Consider the following 20,911-nt stretch of genomic DNA (forward strand, 5'->3'; position numbering starts at 1 on the left):
GGGCGTGATCCTGTATTCCGTGTCCCGCAAAAAACGTAATTGAAATTATTAAGGGTTTTGGATATGCAAGGAGATTCACATTCTACTTTGGCTGGATCTGTATACTGAGTGTCTCAGATTAATTATATTCCATTCATTTATGTTTAATACATTCTCAAAAAGTCTTAACACTGGTAGTTTTAAGTTACAGGCATCCAAAAGAAAGACACTCTTATGCACTCCCACAGTCCATGCCGCATATTTAAATAAAACAGTCAAAGAAAACAGACAAGTCACTAATGTTTGCCAGCCAGCTCCTCTAGAAATTTCATTCATGTTTTCACCCAGGCTACCTCTAATGCAGCCCTCTCACACATTGACACTTGAATACAGATTTCCATGACAGACTGCGAGAGCTGTGAAGGCTCTAGCACGTCCATAAAGTGAATTGAAAATTATACATATTTATGTATCTAATAGGATGGGATAGCTCCTAAAAAAGAAAAGGTCCTTATTGTACAACTATTATTGTACATAATGTTCAATCACTTGCACACTGTGCAAAGAAAAAAGCTGCTAAACACTGACTTTAATGAGAGCAGGATTAGATCCCAAGTCCATATTTACTAGAACTAGTCAAAATCTCAAAGTTTTTCTGATTTTTTCTGTGGAAATTTGAATTTTTTTTTTTTTTAAAACGACACATTTTCCCAGAAAATTTTTGTCTTATTTTCTAACCAAATCTAATATTTATTTGGTAGGATGGGAGTGCACTCTTTATTAGATTATTCTCCTGTACCAGCTAAATACATTTACCAGAAACATCCTTAGATAATTAATATTTGTTTTATGTTATATGTACTGTATATGTTTTGTTCTTTCAAATACGTTAAACTCCTAGGTTTCTGTAATATTCCTCTTGTGGGACAAATGAAGAAACATCTGGAAATTTTAATTTAAAGCTGAGTTACTGCAAATTTGCATGCCAGTGTAAGTGGGAACAGTGTGTAGCCCTCTCTTCTTACCTAAAGCCCTTTGTGCTTCTTTCCCCCATAGCCACATAAGCTAAGAAGGGACTGCTAGCTTCAGTTTTGAATGTCTTGGTTTTTTCACTAGCTTTGTCCCAAACAGTGGGATATATTCTTTTACAGATTTTTCACATTTGAGAATATCTCAGATTTCTGCATGTACACAAAGAATTTAGTGTCATTGTTATGATTTATTTGCTAATCTCATGTCACGTTTGGACATTCTTGCAGTGTTAACTGAAAATGGAAATTATATGCAATTAGCAAACACTGAAGCATACCGTACACATGCAAGTAGGCTGAAATCCACCCCTTCCCACACGAGCTCTAGGCTTTAGTCAGGGAATTAAACAGGGTGGAGATGGAATTCAGTCCCTATCCCATGAACAGTCTGTGAGGCTAATACGCAGAACCTTTGAGGCTAATACTCAAACCTATAGGCTAGAATAACATCTGCTACCCCTTTGTACCCTCTGAGCAGTAGTTCTGGGCCATTGGAACATCATGGTGATAGATACTGTGTTCCTTCCCTGGCTATTCCACACTCCCTCCACACCAGTCTACTTGTGGGTCAGTGCACCTGCATGGTATGCATGTGGTATTTTGTTCCTCCTTGGAGCTCACACATCTCCCCCAGGCAGATCCATTAAGAGGTTTAAATAAAGAACTTTAGGCAGACCATCCAAACCACTGTGAATTTCACCTTTAGTGAGTTTTCCCATTTTAGTCAGCGATAAAGCTTTCCTTGACCTCAGTGGAGCAGAATTGAGCTCTTACACTATATGGATACATATCATAGTAAATTATCCAACATGCAAACATTTTATGAGTTTGATCCATATACCTACAGAACTCCAAAATGAGCATTTTGCTTTTGCATGGACTGCAGGACAAGGTTCTTTATTTTTAATACGCATCATTAATTTAAAACTTATGAACTTTAAAGTTAAAACCCAAAGGATATTTTTAGGTGAATTTCCACTTTACAGTTACTTTCCTCTCTTACATCAGTTTTCCTCAGCTGATTAATTTCCAGCAGAATCCAGTTAGAACGCTGATAAAGAGGTAGGAGCCACTCTTTTACAAACATTCAGCAGAGCAGGAGGCAAGAATATGGAATAAAGATTGCACACTTATAAATTGGTTTTCATTTTTGGGCGGCAGAGAAATTCAGGATTTACTCTGAAAGGCAAATCTTTCAGTAAGTTGCCTACTTCCCCTATTGGAGGAAAACACAGGGAGTTCTGCTGTTTAAGGCAAGCTTTTGTGTGATACAGACGAGAGCAGTTAAAAGTGTACAGAGTTTTTGTTCACAATTTGATGTGCGTGCACCTAGTTTTATGTTGGATTAACATTAGAATTTCCACTGTTATGGAAGGAACGTGCTATTTCATTCACTCACATTTAGGACTAAATCCTTTGACTCTTAGGGCTTGTCTACATTACCCGCTGGATCGATGGGCAGCGATCAATTCCAGCGGGGGTCGATTTATCGCGTCTAGACTAGACGCGATAAATCGACCGCCAAGCACTCTCCCATGGACTCCAGTACTCCACCAGGGCGAGAGGCGCAGGCGGAGTCGACGGGAGAGCGTCAGCCATCGACTCACCGCAGTGAAGACACCGCGGTAAGTAGATCTAAGTTTGACGACTTCAGCTACGTTATTCACGTAGCTGAAGTTGCGTAACTTAGATCGATTCCCCCTCCCCCCCCCCAGTGTAGACCAGGCCTTACTTTGTTATTACTTGGGCAAAAGTCCCATTGGCTTCCAGGGGAATTTTGTCAGGTAAAGATATGCAGGACCAAGGCCAAATTAGGGTTAAATGGTGCTTGCCCCCCCCCCCACAAAAAGTCTGCATAAAACCACAGAAAAGGAGGGTTGCACTTCACAGTGAATATGAGTTGGAGAGAGGGGAAAGGAATTCTCACTCCCAGCCTGGTGGCTTGAGGCAGTGAGGCTGCACACTGGCAGTTGCCCTCTTGCTGCTGCTACAATCATGGGAAGAATGAGGGGAAAGGGGGCAAGGTGCCTGATTCCAGAAGCTAAGACATCCGAGTTCTGTTGCTGGTTTTTTGAAGCAAGTAATTCAACTTAATCTAGTTATTTAGCTTCACTGTGCCTCCCTTTCCCCATATGTAAAATAATGTTTTCCAGGAGCGTTGTGCAGTTTAATTTACTCATGTCAATGCTTTGTGATCCTCATCGGAAAGGAGCTGTATACGTGCAGAATGTTATTCAGTGTTATCATACACAGTCAGGGCTCCACACACCCTTACAACAGCTTCTGAGGTGGAATGGATTTAGTAAGCATTTCCTTGCCATTCCTCTAAACGGGCCTCTAATGCTGCTACCTGGCTAGAGCAGAGCTCTGCAGAGCACAAGAAGTGTAGAAATGCACTGTGTGATCCCTCCATGGTGATGAGGACATGGTCTCTGTGAAAACAAAACTGTGACACAATTACAGCTTGGAACAGTCATTTTACACTCCCTCTCACTTTCTTGCAATAAGGGGCAAAATCCTCAAGCCAGCGCCTAGCCTGAGTAGCTGGGCTGGGCACTGGGACAAAGCGAAGAGGAAGGAATCTTCTTCCCTTAGCCAGAAAGCTACTCTGCTGAGGCTGCAGTGGTCCCCCTGGTCTTAATGCCATGCTTTGATGAGATGCGGGGAATAGGAGGATCTGTGTACGAGTGGATTCTTCAGACCTGGATCTGCCCTGCCCATGCAGGGAGCCCATGCAGGGCATGCAGGGAGCTGTGTGCTGGCAAACATGCTGTGTGCTCAACGTGTTTTCCCCTTGCATGGCCCCTCCTTACACAGCAGAACCTGCTGCGAGGGGACTTTTGCCAGCCTCCAAGATGAGAATTTAGCCCATGGGAGTGCAACTCATATCAACTGGATCCCAGCTCTGGAGCTCTGTTCATGAGTGAATTACAGGCATGATGTTTACTCAGAGCATTTAATGGAATTTGCAAGGAAAAAGTTACTTAGCTGGTCTCTGCTAATCATGTTCCCCCAAATTAATATCTATCCAAGCCTAGGTTACTTGGAGATCATTGGCATAAATGGGTGTCGTGTTCTTTGTGGAAGGGGTAGAAAACAAGCTAATAATGGGGAAGAATTGATAGCAGTGATCAAGCTTATCTGATTTCTGAACATAAAATTGTATCTATGTTGCTGTCCCCCAACATGGGCTGCTCTAAAAATAGAATTTGAGAAGCTTAAACATTCATGTTAGTTTATTTGCCAGTTCAACTTGGACGGTATATTGGGAAGGACAATCTAGGTGTTTTTCTGATAATGCAGAGCTCCTGTAGTCATAAGAAGCATTCCTAGACAGGTCTGACTGACATGACCAATGGTCATTCAGTAGAGAGCTCTCCCTCTCACAACCTTTGGGAGCAGCTATGGGGTAATACTTTTGCAAGGATCAGTGTTGAGCAGTATCTCCAGCATATTAGGTTCAGATCTCAGCTATCCTTGTCTTCTTTGTCCAACTACTCTACTTTTATTTTCCCAAACAGACAACGTGATTGTGGTTAAGTGCAATGCAAATGCCTCTCTCCTTTCATCTCTTTTACAATTCCCTTGCCGTGCTGCCTGTGTAAAAAATGTGTCATTACAGGCAGGTTCTTGGTTCCAGACAGGGCTCTGGAAAGCATTGTTAGAGCTTTCAGACAACGGAAGTAAAGGGATCCAACTCATGGTGCCATCCTGACCTATTACCGACTCTGATGTTGTAAAACACCTGTTAGTTGGATCAGTTCTTTGTCCTTTCGGGGAATTATGCTGATTTTCCTCATTCCTTCTCTGGCTCCTACGACCCAAGATGTCCATCTTACCCTTTCACCTGACAGGGCACAGTGGCACCAGCTGCACAGAATAAGGATGCAGTAGTTTACATGGCACTGCAAGTGAAGCATGAATAGCATCAGCACGAGCAGAATAGTTTGAGAAAATTCTCCCACGGGATGCCATAGAAGCAACCTGTTTCTAGCTTTCATGTGCAGGTAGAGGTTGTTTTCATGTTGATGAACAGTGTAAAGTATTCTGTCTGTGATCACTGTTACACAGTAACAGTGGCTTTATACTCAAAACAAAGGGAATTCTCCTTTATTGATTTTTCTCTTTTAATGCTGTGCATCCAGCACACTCACCATCCCATGTGGAGGAGTTATGTAACAGTGAAGCTATAGTGGCATTCCATTGGAAATCATATCCTGAGGTCATAGTCAACTACTGTAAAAATGCAGTAAAGTGGTGCTACCTCTTGATATTTGGACTTTAAGTGTATTTCACTGTCATTTGTCCACACAAGTCAAGTTTTGATTTATACAGACCCTATTATGGAATGCAGACATAGTCTACTTAGAGTAATATTTCATTAACTCCTTAGAATGTTTGTAAAATACACTCTCTGGACTATGAAGATGAAGGGTATGTTTTGTAAGGAGCATGATGTGAAACGAATTTGTCTCTAGGCCTCGCTTAATTATTTTAATGATCCCACTGGTGATTACTATAGGTGTCTTTCTGTGTATATATATTGTGACCTACACGCATGTATTCATTTATGAAAGCTAAGATTTAAAAAGAGTAACTCTACTGAAGTAACTCTATTCCAAATTTACTCCAGTATAAGTGAAATCAGAATCAGGCCCACTGTGTTCATGGGTTAAAACAGGCTTTAAAAGCAAAATGCATATTTCAGTTGAATAAATATGTAGGCATGCCAGACACGAGATTTAAATAATGAAAGAGTATGAGAGTATAGACCTATTGAGCACTTAGTCACAACATTCTGTACAGAGTAGGCTTTAGCTAACACAGCTAAAGCAACAGTAACCCTTACGTTACGGATTTGGGCAGATTTCCCTACCATGTGAATTTAATAATAAATTGATAACAATAGCTATCCCTCATACACTCTAGCATTTTACATTGTCAAAGGACTTTACTAACATTAAGTAATTACTCCTGACACCCCTTATTTATGATCTCAGGAGGTAACTATTATTGAACTACATTCATCCCTAGTACAACTCCATTGACAACAATAGTTACATAAGAAATGAATATGGCCCACTGTCTCCATTTTACAGATGGGGACATAGCAGAGCTGGAATTAGATCTCAGGAGTTACTGACTTTCAACCCCTGCTCAGTCCAAGGAGGTCACCCTCTCTGTCTTCTAATCTTTGATTTTTCATTATTTTTTTTTGATGTTTTCATATTCAGAGTTCAGTGTTTCCTTGATTTGTTCCTATTTGTAATTTTCTCAAGCAGGATGGTTATTAGCCTAGCGTGTATGCACTCTCACTCTGTATTGATGCAATCAGTGTGACTACAGTCTGCCTGTTAGAGCTGGTGCACAGGATATATAGGCTAGGCAGAGGTATTCTAGGGTTCACCTGTATTGTGTTGCTTTCACTCTACTGCAGTATGGTATGAGTTCAAAGGCTAAAATTGCTGCTTTTTTATCTGCTGAGGACCACAGAAAGCAATACCTGAAGGGAATCCTGCACGTGGATAGTGGAAAGCTATTATGCAGCAAATGCTGATACACATACACAGAAAGGATCGGTTGGCAAGAATTGGAAAAATGAAATTTGCAACATAAAGCTGAAACGATGAAGGAATCACAGTCCAAAGGGCATGCTGCTGTTACGTCTGTGTTCTAATGGAGTGCAGATGCTACCCAGTGCTGGCAGGTAATCCACTTAGAACTATAGAAGCTTTTGCAGCAGCAAATCTCTCTCTTGGGAAAGTAGATAATGAAAAACTCAGGGAGTCTTTAACATTTTTGGTGTCATACTGTTCTGCAGGTGTTTTGCCTTCCACCGGCCAATGAGTTGCACCAGTCTTATCGACACCAAAGGCTGAAGCTTTGCAGTTGGGAAAGGTGAAATATGTTGGCGGCACTAGGCCAAATTTGGCACTCACATAAATCCCATATAACCTCACTGAGACAAAATCATGATTGGTGTCATTCTACTATATTGGAGTTACACCAGGGATGAATTTGGCCCATTGATGTCACTGTGGTTGTTGGATACGAATGAGAACAGAGCTTGGGCCACTAATGTTAATGTTGTAATTGAAGAAAGAAAAGATTTAATGATAGTTTTTTAAACTTACATTAAAAAAAATCCAGTATTGGTTTGTCAGAAAACCCAAACAAATAAGCACATTTTTTTACCATTTTAATGTTAATTATATTTTTTGGGGAGAAGGGGTTGATGGTTAAATGATTACCCTGATTCTGCTCCTAGTTAAGTCAAAGGAAGTTTTACTCTTGGTTTCAGTGGGACCAGAATCAAACCCATGGGTCTATTGTTTCATGTTAAGAATGGACAACTCAGTAACACTGAAATGGCCAAGCAGTGAGATTCTGCTCTCAGTTACGGTGGAGCAGATCTGAAATTACTCCATTCAGGCCAATGGCTCAAGGCTTTTTTTATTTGATTTCTTTCTAGTTCCATCAAGTTGAAGAATGGGAGCCACATCTCTTAAGTAGCAGATGTAGTCTTCCTTCCTTAGTGACACTGCCTTCTGTATGACCCTACCTACCAACAGCTCAGAGAGGGAGGGTCTTTCTGTCTTCTGGAGTGTAACCATGGCACACCTCTCATGACACCTTCCTTTCACTGACTAAGTTTCCTCCTCTCATCCTGCAGTAGTAACAAAAAAATCCATTGGAAATTCCATTTGGGTTGTGTCTGTCATCTGCTATCCGCTCTGATTCTCAAACAAAATGATCATAGGCATACTGGATGTGCAAATAAGGACCATGTTCATTGTATTCTCTCTCCAAACTACAATACACAGATAATTCTGGACATGAACAGTTGGGAAAAAATCAGTACAACTTAACCAAATGTAAAAATAAATAGGAGCATTATTAATTTACCAACTTAACTCTGATTCAGAAATATAGATAGATAGGGATAGACTCAGCTTTCGGATCACATGAATGTAGTACCAAATAAGCAGAGAACAGTAGCCCTGTTCAGCCATCTGTTGTCTTCAGTAAGTGGAGCTACAGCTCCTATGGAATTCTCTGGGCTAACCTGGGATAAAATAGGAACACAAATGTAGGTGTGAGTTACATATTGGGCATAGCCTAATGTAACATGCACAGTTGGTGTTCAGGGGTTGTGCAGAATTAGTATAAATTACACACCAAAAGCAACTAAGGGAGAGAATGTAAGTTAAAACATGTTTTCCTACTTTAATACCCTCCTTAGAATCCTAGTTTACCAAATTGGTGTACCATGCACTTGTTTTGCACACCCACTGAATGCCCAGCCAATGTGAGTTATAGTGCTCTTCCACTACACTGCTCTTGTGACTGACAGACAGTCACGTCTGCATATAAGTGTAAGTCCCATTTACATCAGAGGGACTTGTACCTGTGCAACTGAGGCAGAATTGGGCTCAATATGTAAAATTACATTTATACCCTCACTGAATTTGGCCCCATATATAACTGAGTTGCTACTGGAAGTCTCTGAGAGTTTATGCTCTGCTATGCTGAAAAGCATTATCGGAGAAAGTTGCTCCTTTAGTGTATCTGTGCTCAGAAAGTCAGAGAAAGGTATATGGGTAAATTAAAAATGGAAGGCTCTAGCCTTATGCACCAGCCATACCCATACTCCTGCCTGAAGCTAGCATATCAGGAGAACATTTACGCAGCACCATTTACTTGTTGAAATAAGCAGCTCTGTGCGACTCCTAGGATCCAGTCCCTTCCTCCTGCTAGGCAGCAAAACTGCACCGGGCAGTACTAGGCTTCCTGCACACCTGCAGGGGATGGGCAGGCACAGGACTTGCACCAGTTAGGTACACAGGGTGAAATCCTGGTGCCACTGAAATGGGAGATTTGCCAATGACTTCACTGGGACAAAGATTTCACGCACAGCTCCCATTAACATTAAAACAAAACTAATATCTTCATGTTCCCCAGCCTCCCAAAGGGCCCAGCAGTACCATGTTAATGTTAATGGAAGCTATGTGTAAATCTTCCAGTCAGCTTTGAGAATCTTAATCATAATGTTTAATTATCTCCTGCTTAGATGAAAGTTTCTGTAGTAAAAAAGAAGAAAGTTAACCCAGTTTTGAAGACCAAGACCCTACAGATGCAGCTTGCTATTCTTTGGGTGTGTGTTCTGGGCCTTTATTGCTCCGGGTTGAGTTATTTAAAGGAATAGCAGTAATAGGTTTGTAAGAGGCGGGAATGTTTTGTTTGAATTGGGCATCTTCAGATGTATCCTACCAGGTGCTGAGTGCCCTCTGCTACCACAGAATTTGAATGGAGATGCAATTCCTGCAGGATAGGGCTCTCTGGGAGATTAGGGAATGTGAAGATGGAACTTAGAGGATTTGTTGTTTTTTTTAATATCACTCCAATACTGATTTTTACACCCCACATTTAGAGTAAGTTCTCTGTTAATGAAACATAAAAGATGAAGAACTCTCATGAGGATCAAAGTGGAGTAGTGGGGACAGTGACATTTAAATGATATTTTTAGCAAATGTAAGTTATTATTTTTTTGAATCTTTACTAATTCCTTGAATAAAAGTGCAACTAGGATTGAAGTAAAAAGAGTCAAAGAGAGCAAAAACATCAGACTCTTAGGCTTGGTCTACACTACAGGGTTAGGTCGAATTTAGCCGCGTTAGGTCGGTTTAAAAATGACTGCATCCACACAACCAACCCTGTTCCGTCGACCTAAAGGGCTCTTAAAATCGACTTCTCTACTCTTCCCTGACGAGGGGAGTAGTGCTAAAATCGACTTTGCTGGGTCGAATTTGGGGTAGTGTGGATGCAAATTGACAGTATTGGCCTCCAGGACCTATCCCAGAGTGTTCCATTGTGACCGCTCTGGACAGCACTTTGAACTCCGATGCACTAGCCAGGTACACAGGAAAAGCCCCAGGAACTTTTGAATTCCATTTCCTGTTTGGTCAGTGTGATGAACTCAACAGCACAGGTGACCATGGAGTCCCCCAGAATCATAGAGTGTAGAATGTTTCTATGCTCCCCCTATCATCTCTGTCCTTGAGGATATGGCAGATTAGAAAGCGAAAAAAACGCACTCGCAATGACATGTTTTCCGAGCTCATGCAGTCCTCCCGCAATGATGAATAACTAATTCTAAAGGGCCTAATTCTGATCTCACTTACCCTGATGTAAATTAGGAGTGACGCCCTTAGATTTACAACAGTGTAAACCTGGTGGAAATGAGATCAGAACTGGACTCTCCACTAACTTTAAAAGGAGACTTTTCCCTTCAACCCTGGTCCTTTAGCCATAACTTCTTTCTCTTTGCTCCTTCCTTGCACCCCCAAAAGGCACAGTATAAAAAAAATCATCCTAGAACCTTAAGAATTACCTAGCTAAGTGAATGGTAATGGCCACATTGGATTATTGACTTTTAAAAATACATGTTGATAAAATATATATATACCAGCTCTGATCTATTGCAAAAACAGATATTCTTGCCTGCACAGCAAAATATAAAGTATTAAATCTAGGTAATAGTAATAGATCCAGTAGTTCCTCTAGGTGCGTAATAGTTAATGAGTGTAATATCCTTCAGAAGCACTCCAGTGTGAGCATATGGCTCAAAAAACTCCTATGGAATTCCAGCATCAAAGTTAAAAGGCAAGAACACAGGATTATAGAAATTAGAGATGGATAAACCGCTCACCTTGTAGGTTGTCTTGTCCTCCTCCCTGAACTGTACAGTATATTCTCTGGTGCTTTGTCCAAATCAGTTTTAAATAATGAAAGATAAATGCTCTTGGGTTATATGTTTTAAAAAAGCCTAAATTTTGTATCTACAAATCAGATTCCGTATTTAGACATTATGTTTGGCCATTTATCTCCGGAGTTTTTTATAGATGGGATTTTTAAATGTGCCTATAACGTAGGCACTCAGATTTCATTGACTTCCAATAGAATTTGTGCACCTAACCCAAAATTGTGGAATCACAATGAGAAGCTGAGTTTGAGATTCTTGAGAGTGTGGCCTAAATTAAGTAAGCATATTTGCTTACAGGAGAGGAGGTAAGCTAAACCAAGTGGAAGTTGGCGGGGGGTGGGGGAGATGCACAATGGGTATCAGTGGCTATATCACATTTGCCACTTTCCCTCCAGTCTCAAGAAAGCCTTTCTTACCTTGGCTGTATAGTATCATGGAAAATCTGAGTTGCCATTTCCAGGATCTGCGCTCAGGATGAAGAAGCCCATCTGTGTGCCCATTGCATGGTTGGGGCTCCATGGTTAGGGAGGTCATGTCAGCCCAGGATAAAGACGACAGTCATATCAAAGTGACAGCAATATCTTGGCAAATCTGCAGAATTTCAGGTGGAAAGTCAAGTGAAAGCGAGTGCTGACAGTTTTGGCATCAACTTGCCCTCTATTCCTCACGGCTGGGGCCTAGGGAGCAGCTGTGGGCAGTCATGCTGTGACAGCAGCTCTCACTGAGCTGTGCTGCCAGGGAGGAGTCTCTTAGACCAATGCAGAAGGACTGGCCTTCCCTGTCGGATTTCCTTGAAGATTTTGGGATGCAGGCATTGTTGGAAAGCCCTGGTCTCTGTGGGCCCACAAACCACTCTCCCTGGTAGAATGATGGGCAGGGAACATGTTAAGTCTGCTGAGTAACTTTTAACATCTCACAGCTTTTAGTACAAGAGCGCGATGAGTTAGCTCTCTATTTTCTGCTAGTGTTTTTGTTTATGGGGTAAGGACCAGATTTTCAACCTAGCATTGAGGGTTGGGGCATAGGTGCTTTTAAAAATCTCACGAGGCACCTACTTGCCTATTTACATACATAAATAGACCTCTACCCCGATATAACGCTGTCTCAGGAGCCAAAAAATCTTACCACTTTATAGGTGAAACCACGATATATCGAATTTGCTTTGATCCACCGGAGCGCGCAGCCCCGCCCCCCCGAGCGCTGCTTGACCGCGTTATATCCAAATTTGTGTTATATTGGGTCACGTTATATCGGGGTAGAGGTGTACCTTTGAAAATCAGGCCCTGTCTATAAATGATTGGTGTTGGCAGCATGGCACATTCAGAGCTGAAACCCCCAACTTTGGGCTGTCATACTTTCCTTCCCCCATCAATATATAAAAATGAACAATAGACTTTTTAGAAAAATTGTTTAAAACAAAAATTCTCTTCTGCTCTGACACCCTAAGTGCCGAGTTTCAGCCTGAAGCAAGTTTATGTGGTTGAGTTATTAAACTGTGACAATAAGGGTTTGTAATGGAACCTGTGGCAGAACCTTCATGGCAGCACACAAATGGCACCTCTGTAAAGCAGCAGGGCTATATGTTTAGTCTCTGTAGAATTCCAAGGGCCCATGCCCTGGTGCTCCTTTCCCCTCACAAGGGTGGCTGTTTATCTGGCTGCCATAATTTGGGCCCTACCAAATTTAGGGTCTGTTTCGATCAATTTCATGGCCAGAGGGTTTTAAAATTGGTCAATTGCACGTTTTCAGATGTTTACATCTGAGATTTCACAGTGTTGTAACGGGGGGGGTCCCAACCCAAAAGGTACCTGGAGGTGGATCTGATTCTCCCCGCTCCCACAAGCAACTGTGTAGGTGAAGAGGAAGTTCTGAGTCCTGTCCATCCTCAGCACTGTGGGATTGGCAGCTAGGAGCCCCCGGCTGGAGCACTCCCCACAGCAAGGAGGAGATCGGACCCACCTCCACAAGCCTCCTCCAGCTGCAGGAACCTCTGGAGTTGCTGACCAGCCCCAGAGCTTCCTGGGAGGCACCCAGAGGTGGGTCTTATCTCCTCCCCACTCTCCAAGAATGGCTGTGCAGGGGAAGGACAAGTCCTCTCCCTCCCCAGCCCGGCCAGGACTCACAGGTACGAGCCCTCAGCTGCGGCGCTCCCAACAGCAAGGGGGAGATTGGATCCACCTCCACAAGCCTCCTCTAGCTGCAGGAACCTACGGGGCTGCTGCCCAGCTCCAGAGATTCCTGCAGCCCGAAGTCCTGTCCTTCCCTAGCCCGGCCGGGACTTCCAGCTACAAGCCCCCAGCTGGGGCATTCCCAGCAGCATGGGGGAGATCAGATTTCATGGGGGAAGGGCTTATATCATGGTCCCTGACACATTTTTCACGGCTGTGAAATTGCTGGGGCCCTAGCCATAATGGGAAAAGGTTTTAAAAGTCCCTATTGGATAGGTGAGAGTGTGTGGAAATATACTACAACTATCCAGAGGAGGGTTGTTTTTTTCTATTGAGCTTCATACTAATCTTCATACTAGTTGAAAGATAAAATTATGAGCCAGATTCAGGAAAGGTGGTGCAGAAAGGTGCAAATGGCATCTCCACGCTTCAGCTAAGCCCTTTGTGTGGCAGGGCATGGAGGAGGATGTGCTCTAGCCAAGGACAGCAGTGCTTTGTTCCCTCAGAATTTTCATCAGGGCTCCAGAGCAGGCAGCGCTAATTCAGTACGCTCCTAGGCCGCCTATGCCTTCTCCCTGGCAGGTGCCACCTGCTTTTCAGGCAGCTTGGGGCCCCTTAAATGCACCCCATAGTAAAGGAGATTGCAGCTGCTTTTCACTATCCCAGCTCCATTCACCCGATAGCCTTCTGCCACTGGGGACTCCCATGCATACCCTGGAGTGAATCTGGGTCTGCCTCATTAGTTTTATAATAGACAGAGTGAAAATGTGAAAAAAAAATACTGCTGGAAACATTGAGCAGTACTGTTCAATGCTGGAGCCAAAGTGTGATCTTGTGGTTACAACATAGGACTGGAGGACAGGAGACCTGGGATCTAAGCCTGGGTTAATTCTGTTACACTTAGCATATTGAATAGTACCTTACTCTGCCGGCAGTCTCTCGTTTTCTTCAGTGTAAATTCATATTCTCAAATGGCATGCGTGGCAGGGTGAAATACTACTCAACTGCTTTCTGGTCCTGTGTGCCAATCACTTAATTTTTCTGTGTCTCAGCATTCCATCTTCAACACAGAAATAATATCTACTGTCCCTACCTTATAGGGGCCTTGTGAATCTTAAATTATTTTATATGAAGTTCGTTGAGATCCTTGGATGAACATAAGAACAGCCATATTTGGTCATACCAATAGTGCATCTAGCCCAGTAGCCTGTCTTCTGACAGTGACCAGTGCCAGGTGCTTCAGACGGAATCAACAGAATGGTTAATTATTGAGCGATCCAGTCCATCAGCTAGTCCTAGCTTCTGGCAGTCGGTGGTTTAAGGAGTTGTATCCCTGACTGTTGTGAGTAGTTGCCATTGACTGACCTGTCCTCTGTGAATTTATCTAATTCTTTTTTTAATTCCAGTTATACTTTTGGCCTTCACAACACCTCTTGGCAATGAGTTCCAGAGGTTGACTATGCATTGTATAAAGAAGTACTTCCTTTTGTTTGTTTTAAACCTGCTGCCTTTTAATTTGATTGAGCGACCCCTAGTTCTTGTGTTGAGTGAAGTAATAACACTTCCCTAATTCACTGTCTCCACAGCATCCATGATCTTATAGATTTCTATCACAGTCTCCCGTTATCATCTTTTTTCTAAACTGAACAGTCCCAGTCTTTTTTAATCTCTCCTTATGTGGAAAGTGTGTCATATCCCTCATCATTTTTCTTGCCCTTCTCTGTACTTTTTCCAATTCTGATACTTCTTTTTTGAGATGGGGCAACTAGATCACCATGCAGTCGGTATTCAAGGTGTGGGGGATACCATGGATTTATATAGCAGCATTATGATATTTTCTGTTTTATTATCTATCCTTTTTCTAATGGTTCCTAACATTCTGTTAGCTTTTTTGACTGCCGTTGCACATTGAGCAGATGTTTTCAGAGAACTATCCACAATGAATCCCAAGATCTCTTTCTTGAGTGGTAGCAGCTAATTTATGTATAGCTGGGATTATTTTTCCAGTGTGGATTACTTTGCATTTGTCAACATTGAATTTCATCTGCCATTTTTTTGCCCAGTCACCTAGTTCAGTAAGCTCCCTTTGTAACTCTTTGCAGTCAGCTTTGAACTTAACTATTTTGAGTAATTTTGTATTTTCCGCAAATTTTGCCAACTCACTGTTCACCCTCTTTTCTAAATCATTTCTGAATATATTGAACAATACAAGTCCTGCTATTTACCTCTCTCCATTGTGAAAAATGACCATTTATTTCTATCCTTTGTTCCTATCTTTTAACCAGTTACTGATTCATGAGAGGACCTTCCCTCTTATCCTGTGACTGCTTAGTTTGCTGAACTGCATTTGGTGAGGGACCTTGTCAAAGGCCTTCTGAAAGTCCAAGTACACTATTATCAGCTGGATGAGTCTGGTCCTCATGCTTGTTGACACCCTCAAAGAATTTTAATAGATTGGTGAGGCATGATTTCCTTTTAAAAAGCTATGTTGACGCTTTCCAGTATATAGTGTTTATTTGAGTGTCTGATAATTCTCTTATTTACTATACAATCAGTTTGCCTGGTACTGAAGTTAGGCTTACTAGCCTTAATTGCCAGGATCGCCTCTGGAGCCTTTTTAAAAAATCATTAGCTACCATCCAGTCGTCTGGTACAGAGGTTGATTTAAGCGATAGGTTATATACTATAGTTAGTAGTTCTGCAGTTTTAGATTTGAGTTCCTTCCAAACTGTTGGGTGAGTATCATCTGCTCCTGGTGACTTATTACTGTTAAATTTGTTACCAAATCGCCTCTACTGACAACTTAGTCTGGGACAGTTGCTCAGATTTGTCACCTAAAAAGAATGGCTTAGGTGTGGGGATCTTCCCCACATCCTCCAAGGTGAAGACCGATGCAAAGAATTCATTTAGCTTTTCCGCAACTAATTTGTCTTCCTTAAGTACTCCTTTAGCACTTTCATCATCCAGTGACCCCGTTGACTGTTTGGCAGACATCCTGCTTCTGATATACTTAAAGAAATTAGTCCCTTTTTTCCTTCCTCTCTCTCCTATGTTCTGCTTCCCCACCTCTACTGCTCCAACTCCATGCACGAGCAAAGCAGCCAAGTACAACTGACAGACTCCTTATCAAGTGAGAGAGAGCTTCAGAGATCTTGTCAACTTCACTTTGCCACTCTGCTTATGCTTGGAGTAAAACAGCAGGGTGTGGAAAAGCAGAGGGGAGCAGCAGGTGAAGAGAAGAATAGAGCAACAGAGCAGTAAAGGTACTTTGTGCTTGGAGCACAGCCAGAGTAGAATTTCTTCCCTTCCTCCCTGCAAAAAAATTACAAAAAGCCACATTTTAAAGATAATTTTCTAAATGTAGATTCCTGACTAATTTGACAAAGGGCAGAAGAAATATCTACAAAATCCATTTTTAATAAATGTAAACAAATAAATTATAAATGACAAAAATATTACTGAACAGTTAAATATTCATAACATAATTACTTAAATTAATATTTTTAATGCACTACTTGTGGTAAAGAGTCTTACTGACACTGCCTAGCATGCTTTGTTAATGAAATTTGTAGGAGCTGGCAAAGTGGGTGTGATGGGTGGGGAATGCTGGACTTGTGGGTGTGGCAAGTGTTGTGGATGCTGGGGGACTGTGAGTATGGCCAGGGGAATTTTGGAACCTGAGAGAAGAGTAGCCACAGTTTTGTTTTTTCACATCAAGTGTTACAGACGCCCCCAGTTTTATCACAAGTCTCATGTTATTTGGTATTTTTCTTAAAGCTTCTTGCAGTCAGATGATACGGGGTAAATCTCAGCTTTCATTTTAAAAAAGAGCCCCTTTTTTGGCAATGAAGAAAATCTTGAAAATGTGACTCTAAAAGCTCAAAAAGCAGATGGCAGGAATAAAAAACCACCTCAACATTTATTTTTAAAATTTAATGATTTGTAAGCCAATCTCATGATTTTTGGGGGCCTGACTCATAAACCCCAGGAGTTGACAGTGCTGTCATTACTCAGTAATGACCTCTCTGTTAAATTAAGAAATGATTTCTGACAAGCACCAAAGAGAGTTTAGTTTTGTCTTCCAGGTAGAGAGTTGGTGGCCAGAGTTACTGGCCTAACATGGGCTGAAACAGAGGGTCTGTAGATACCTAAAAGCAGTAAACTGATCTTTTAATTTCCAAGGAAGCAAGAAAAGAGTTTACCGGTAAAGTTATTCAAATGTGGGTTGGCTGGCTGGTTTGTTTATTTTTAATCTAATAAAAGGGGATCTTAATATCCCTGTTAAAGCAATATAAAGCTGGAAACTCCCCTTTGGCATTTTGGCTAAATATTACTGAAAATGTAAAAGTCTTTAACAAAAACAATGGAAGTGCAAAGAAACTATAGAAATAGAATCAGCAGGTGTCATTCGAAAAGTGAGGAAGAGTAGCGAAAAGTGTTTGATCCAGTGTCAAATTAACCAGTAGACCCACTAGGCCAGAGCTGGACCACAGCCATTTTGTGGGCACTGTTCTGCAGAGGCAGGTTTGGGAGTAGCAGGAGTAAAGGGAGCCAGGTGGACACACGTATCCTGAGGAGCATCTCACTGGTCAGCGTGTGCTTAGCATCTGCTGTGTGCTGGCCACGCAAAGTGGAAGAGGTCCCCTGCAGTCAGAGTGGGCAGTGAAGAGACAAGGCTGGTAAGAGGAGCTGTTGAACCAGCCGGCACTGTAAAAAGTACTACAGGAAAGTACTCCCAGCATGTCTCAGGAATAAGGGGCAAGGGGAAGGCAAGTGCAGAATCCTAAGGCCTTGCAGAATCCTAAGGCCTACCTACAGGTACTTGTTGAATGGATCCAGTCTGGATTTGATCCAATGTCTGGAAATTAAATCATGACAAAAATGTCTTTATTAATCAGAAAGTATAATATTACTAGAGAAGACATGTAGAAGTTTTTGGAAGTACTAAATAAGATCTCAGTGCTGGAAACTTTCCCACCTCCCTGGTATTTCACTTTCTTGAGGTTTCCACTCTCTTCCAAACTGCAGTGAAAGTAAGTGGTTTCTGCTGAAGCTGGCTTCATATCATTTTGCCACAGATACTGCGGTGATGAATACTTCTACTTACAACAATAATCACTGGTGGATTGAATGTCAGGAGGTTCCTTGTGCAGTGCAAGTCGTGCTCTCCTGCCACCTTTTCCATATCCCTTCCCCTCGCTTTCCTCCCTGTGAATACAGACATGTCAAGTCTCACTCATTGGGTGTGATACTCGCTCATTAGCATGCTGTCTCACTCACACACTCCTAAGCTTATCTCACTCATTTTGAGTAAATATATAAAGATTTAAAATTACTCAGGCGCTGCAAGAGACAACAGTACATTCGGGGCCTCAGGCCCAGGGCTTCGAGCTTGGAAAGCTGCTTTCCAAGCTTGTGTACTGTGGTAACCATGGAGACTGCAGGCCGGCAGGCATTCTCTATGGGCGAGAGAGGAGGCGGCGTATGTGCGTGCAGTGGCGGATTAGCCACTGGGCCGATGGGGCCTGTGCCCAGAGGCCCTGGCCAACTGGGGGCCCCCCAGAAAAATAGACATGCCCCAATCTACTCCACTCACCCAGCGCTCCTGCTGGGGAGCAGGGGAAGCCCCCATGCCCTGACCCCAGTCCCCAGCAAGATGCTCAGACGGGGGACTGCAGGCAGAAGGGGTAGGGAGGGGCCCCCACTTGCCCTGGCCCAGAGCCCCACAAGCCCCTAATCCACCTGTGTGTGTGTGTGGTCAAAAAAATCTGAGTTTGGCCAGAAAACAAACAGGACTGGATCAAAAGTTTGCTGCGTCTGCAAAATACAGTTCAAAATTAAAACCACACTGGACAAATTCATGTCTTCAGGGATCTCCAACCACCCAGGTTTTTGTTCCAACCAGCAAGTAATTGTTTTTATTAAAATCCATTGGTTTCCATTGTAGATAAAATTCTCCTGTGCCCTAGACCAGTTGTTCTCAACCTTTTTTCATTTGTGGATCCCTAAAAAATTTCAAATGGAGGTGCAGACCCCTTTGGAAATCTGTTGTTTGTATATATAGTTGAATTTTGTTCAGTCAGTTTTCAGTCTAAATCTTGTGGACCCCTTAGACATAATCCATGGACCCTCAGGGGGCTACGGACCATAGGTTGATAACCGCTGCCCTAGACTTTAGTATGAATTAGGCCATTTAAGTATTTCATGTGCAATATTTAGCAGTTTACATTTTAAAACAAACTATTAAGCGCTGGTTGGATTAAAAACCTGGACTATTGGATGTCGCCAAGGACCAAAGATGAGAGTCCCTGTCTTAAGCAGTGACGAAACGCGCCACCTGGAAAGTCTCACTCTTTGGCCTTGAATCTCACTCTTTGGGGCTGTAAATCTTACTCTTAAGGACAGCCAACCCTTGGCATCTCTGTTATATCTGCTTGATGACATGCCTGAACCACAGTGCCAAGTTGCTAAAGCCCTGAGGAGTCTCCATATCCTAGTGTCCCAGGAAACAGCATATCTCTCCAGACACATGACCCTCTGTTATTGTATAGTTATATGCAGATCTGCAGTTCCAGCAGCTGTCTGGTCTTGTAAAGGACACAGATGATTCTTGTGGTTTCCAAACAGGCATCTTGCGCGCTGACTCTCATTTGCCTAAATTGCAATTTATTTTATTTATTTGCTATGCTATTCCTTTACAGAACAGGCTGCAAACCATTCCTTTCCATACTGTTGCAGGCTTTGTTTCATCTCTTCCAAAGTGAGACCTACCTGAGTAAGCAAATCAAGTGATCATTCTTTCTAATGTGCAGCTGTCGGTAAGCAGGCTCTTCATGGCTTTACAGATCCCCAGAAAAACTGTCATGCAAGGCTTCGGCCTGAAACCCATGTTCCTGTCATTTTCACTGAATTCATCATGTGCTCCAGAAATGTTGTTCCTTCTAGCGGATTTCACAAAGGTGTCATTTGCATTTGTGAAATAATTTAGGAGGAGGAACCCTTTCTGGGTGCAGCATTACATACTGCAACTGAAGTTTGTTCTTGGAGCCTAAGAGCCTCCTAAAATGTCAGGTAAATCCTTAATCGTTTTTCATTCTGGTTTTGGGGTGGCAGTTAAGTCTTTCAACACTCTGTGAGTTTCCCAAGCAGCAAAATTCAGTAGTGAAGAAATACTGCTGAAGGCAATCCACACAGGCCTGAAAACTCGCCTTTTGTTTTCTCTACAATAAAAGTCCTGCACTGCGCTAAGCACAGCCTAATTGGAAATCCTTTCTCCAGTCCTCCCTATGTCTCTTCTTTGTTGACAAACATTCCTCTTTTTATACTGAATAATCTGAAAGCAGCCATTGGATTTCGTTCAGTGTGTCTTAAAACACAGAAGAAAGGTTCCAAGGGGTAAGAGATCAAAGCTGCAGCCTTGCTGTAAGACAGCAATCTTCTGTAGAAGCTCTCAAAGCTACTTTGTCACCAAGCAAATTAATTCAATACAAGTGCAAAATTGAACATGAGTTGTTGTATCAGGATATCTCTTACTCTTTCCAGTTAAACTGAAGAGCTGCACAGAAACTCAGTTGGACTCCTTTAGCCCACGTGCATACTTTGTGAAGGAAATTAACCCTGTAGTTAATGGACTAAAATATAGCACTGTTCAAAGGGTATATTTAACCTGTAACAACCAAAGCGGATACCCCTAGTAACTTCTAGTAAAATAACAATTAGAAGACAAAATAGTGGAATAACTATTAAGTGAAAACAAGACGTTTAAACTTCGAGAGCTCATGGAACGATGGGTTTACACTGTATAAACACTGCAAGGCAAACTTGATTGCTTTTTCTGGTCGATCTGCAAAACTAGAAGTTGAAGGAAATGCAGCAGATGTGTTGTACTTGGATTTTAGGAAAGCATTTGGTATATTTTCATAATTCAAATTGGCTATGATGCAAACACTGGCACATGTATTGATACTAAC

The 20,911-nt window shown here is 42.2% G+C and overlaps 1 protein-coding gene across 14 annotated transcripts in view; it reads left to right on the forward strand.

Moving 5' to 3' along the window:
• The window catches only part of KCTD15 (potassium channel tetramerization domain containing 15), a 53,284-nt gene that overhangs the window by 11,328 nt on the left and 21,045 nt on the right, over positions 1-20,911 (forward strand). For 10 of the 14 annotated variants that reach the window (XM_084644970.1, XM_084644971.1, XM_084644963.1 and 7 more), the window contains one exon: positions 2,438-2,635. The exons of 3 other annotated variants lie outside the window; for them this stretch is intronic. In XM_084644970.1, the coding sequence (XP_084501096.1) occupies positions 2,438-2,635 (198 nt within the window). Of the gene's footprint in view, positions 1-2,437; positions 2,636-6,503; positions 6,718-20,911 lie in introns of those variants that run through there. One more of the 14 variants, XM_084644968.1, reaches the window with a different exon arrangement.

The sequence above is a fragment of the Lepidochelys olivacea genome (assembly GCF_965140295.1).
Source record: "Lepidochelys olivacea isolate rLepOli2 genome assembly, chromosome: 12".
NCBI classification, from domain to species: Eukaryota; Metazoa; Chordata; order Testudines; family Cheloniidae; genus Lepidochelys; species Lepidochelys olivacea.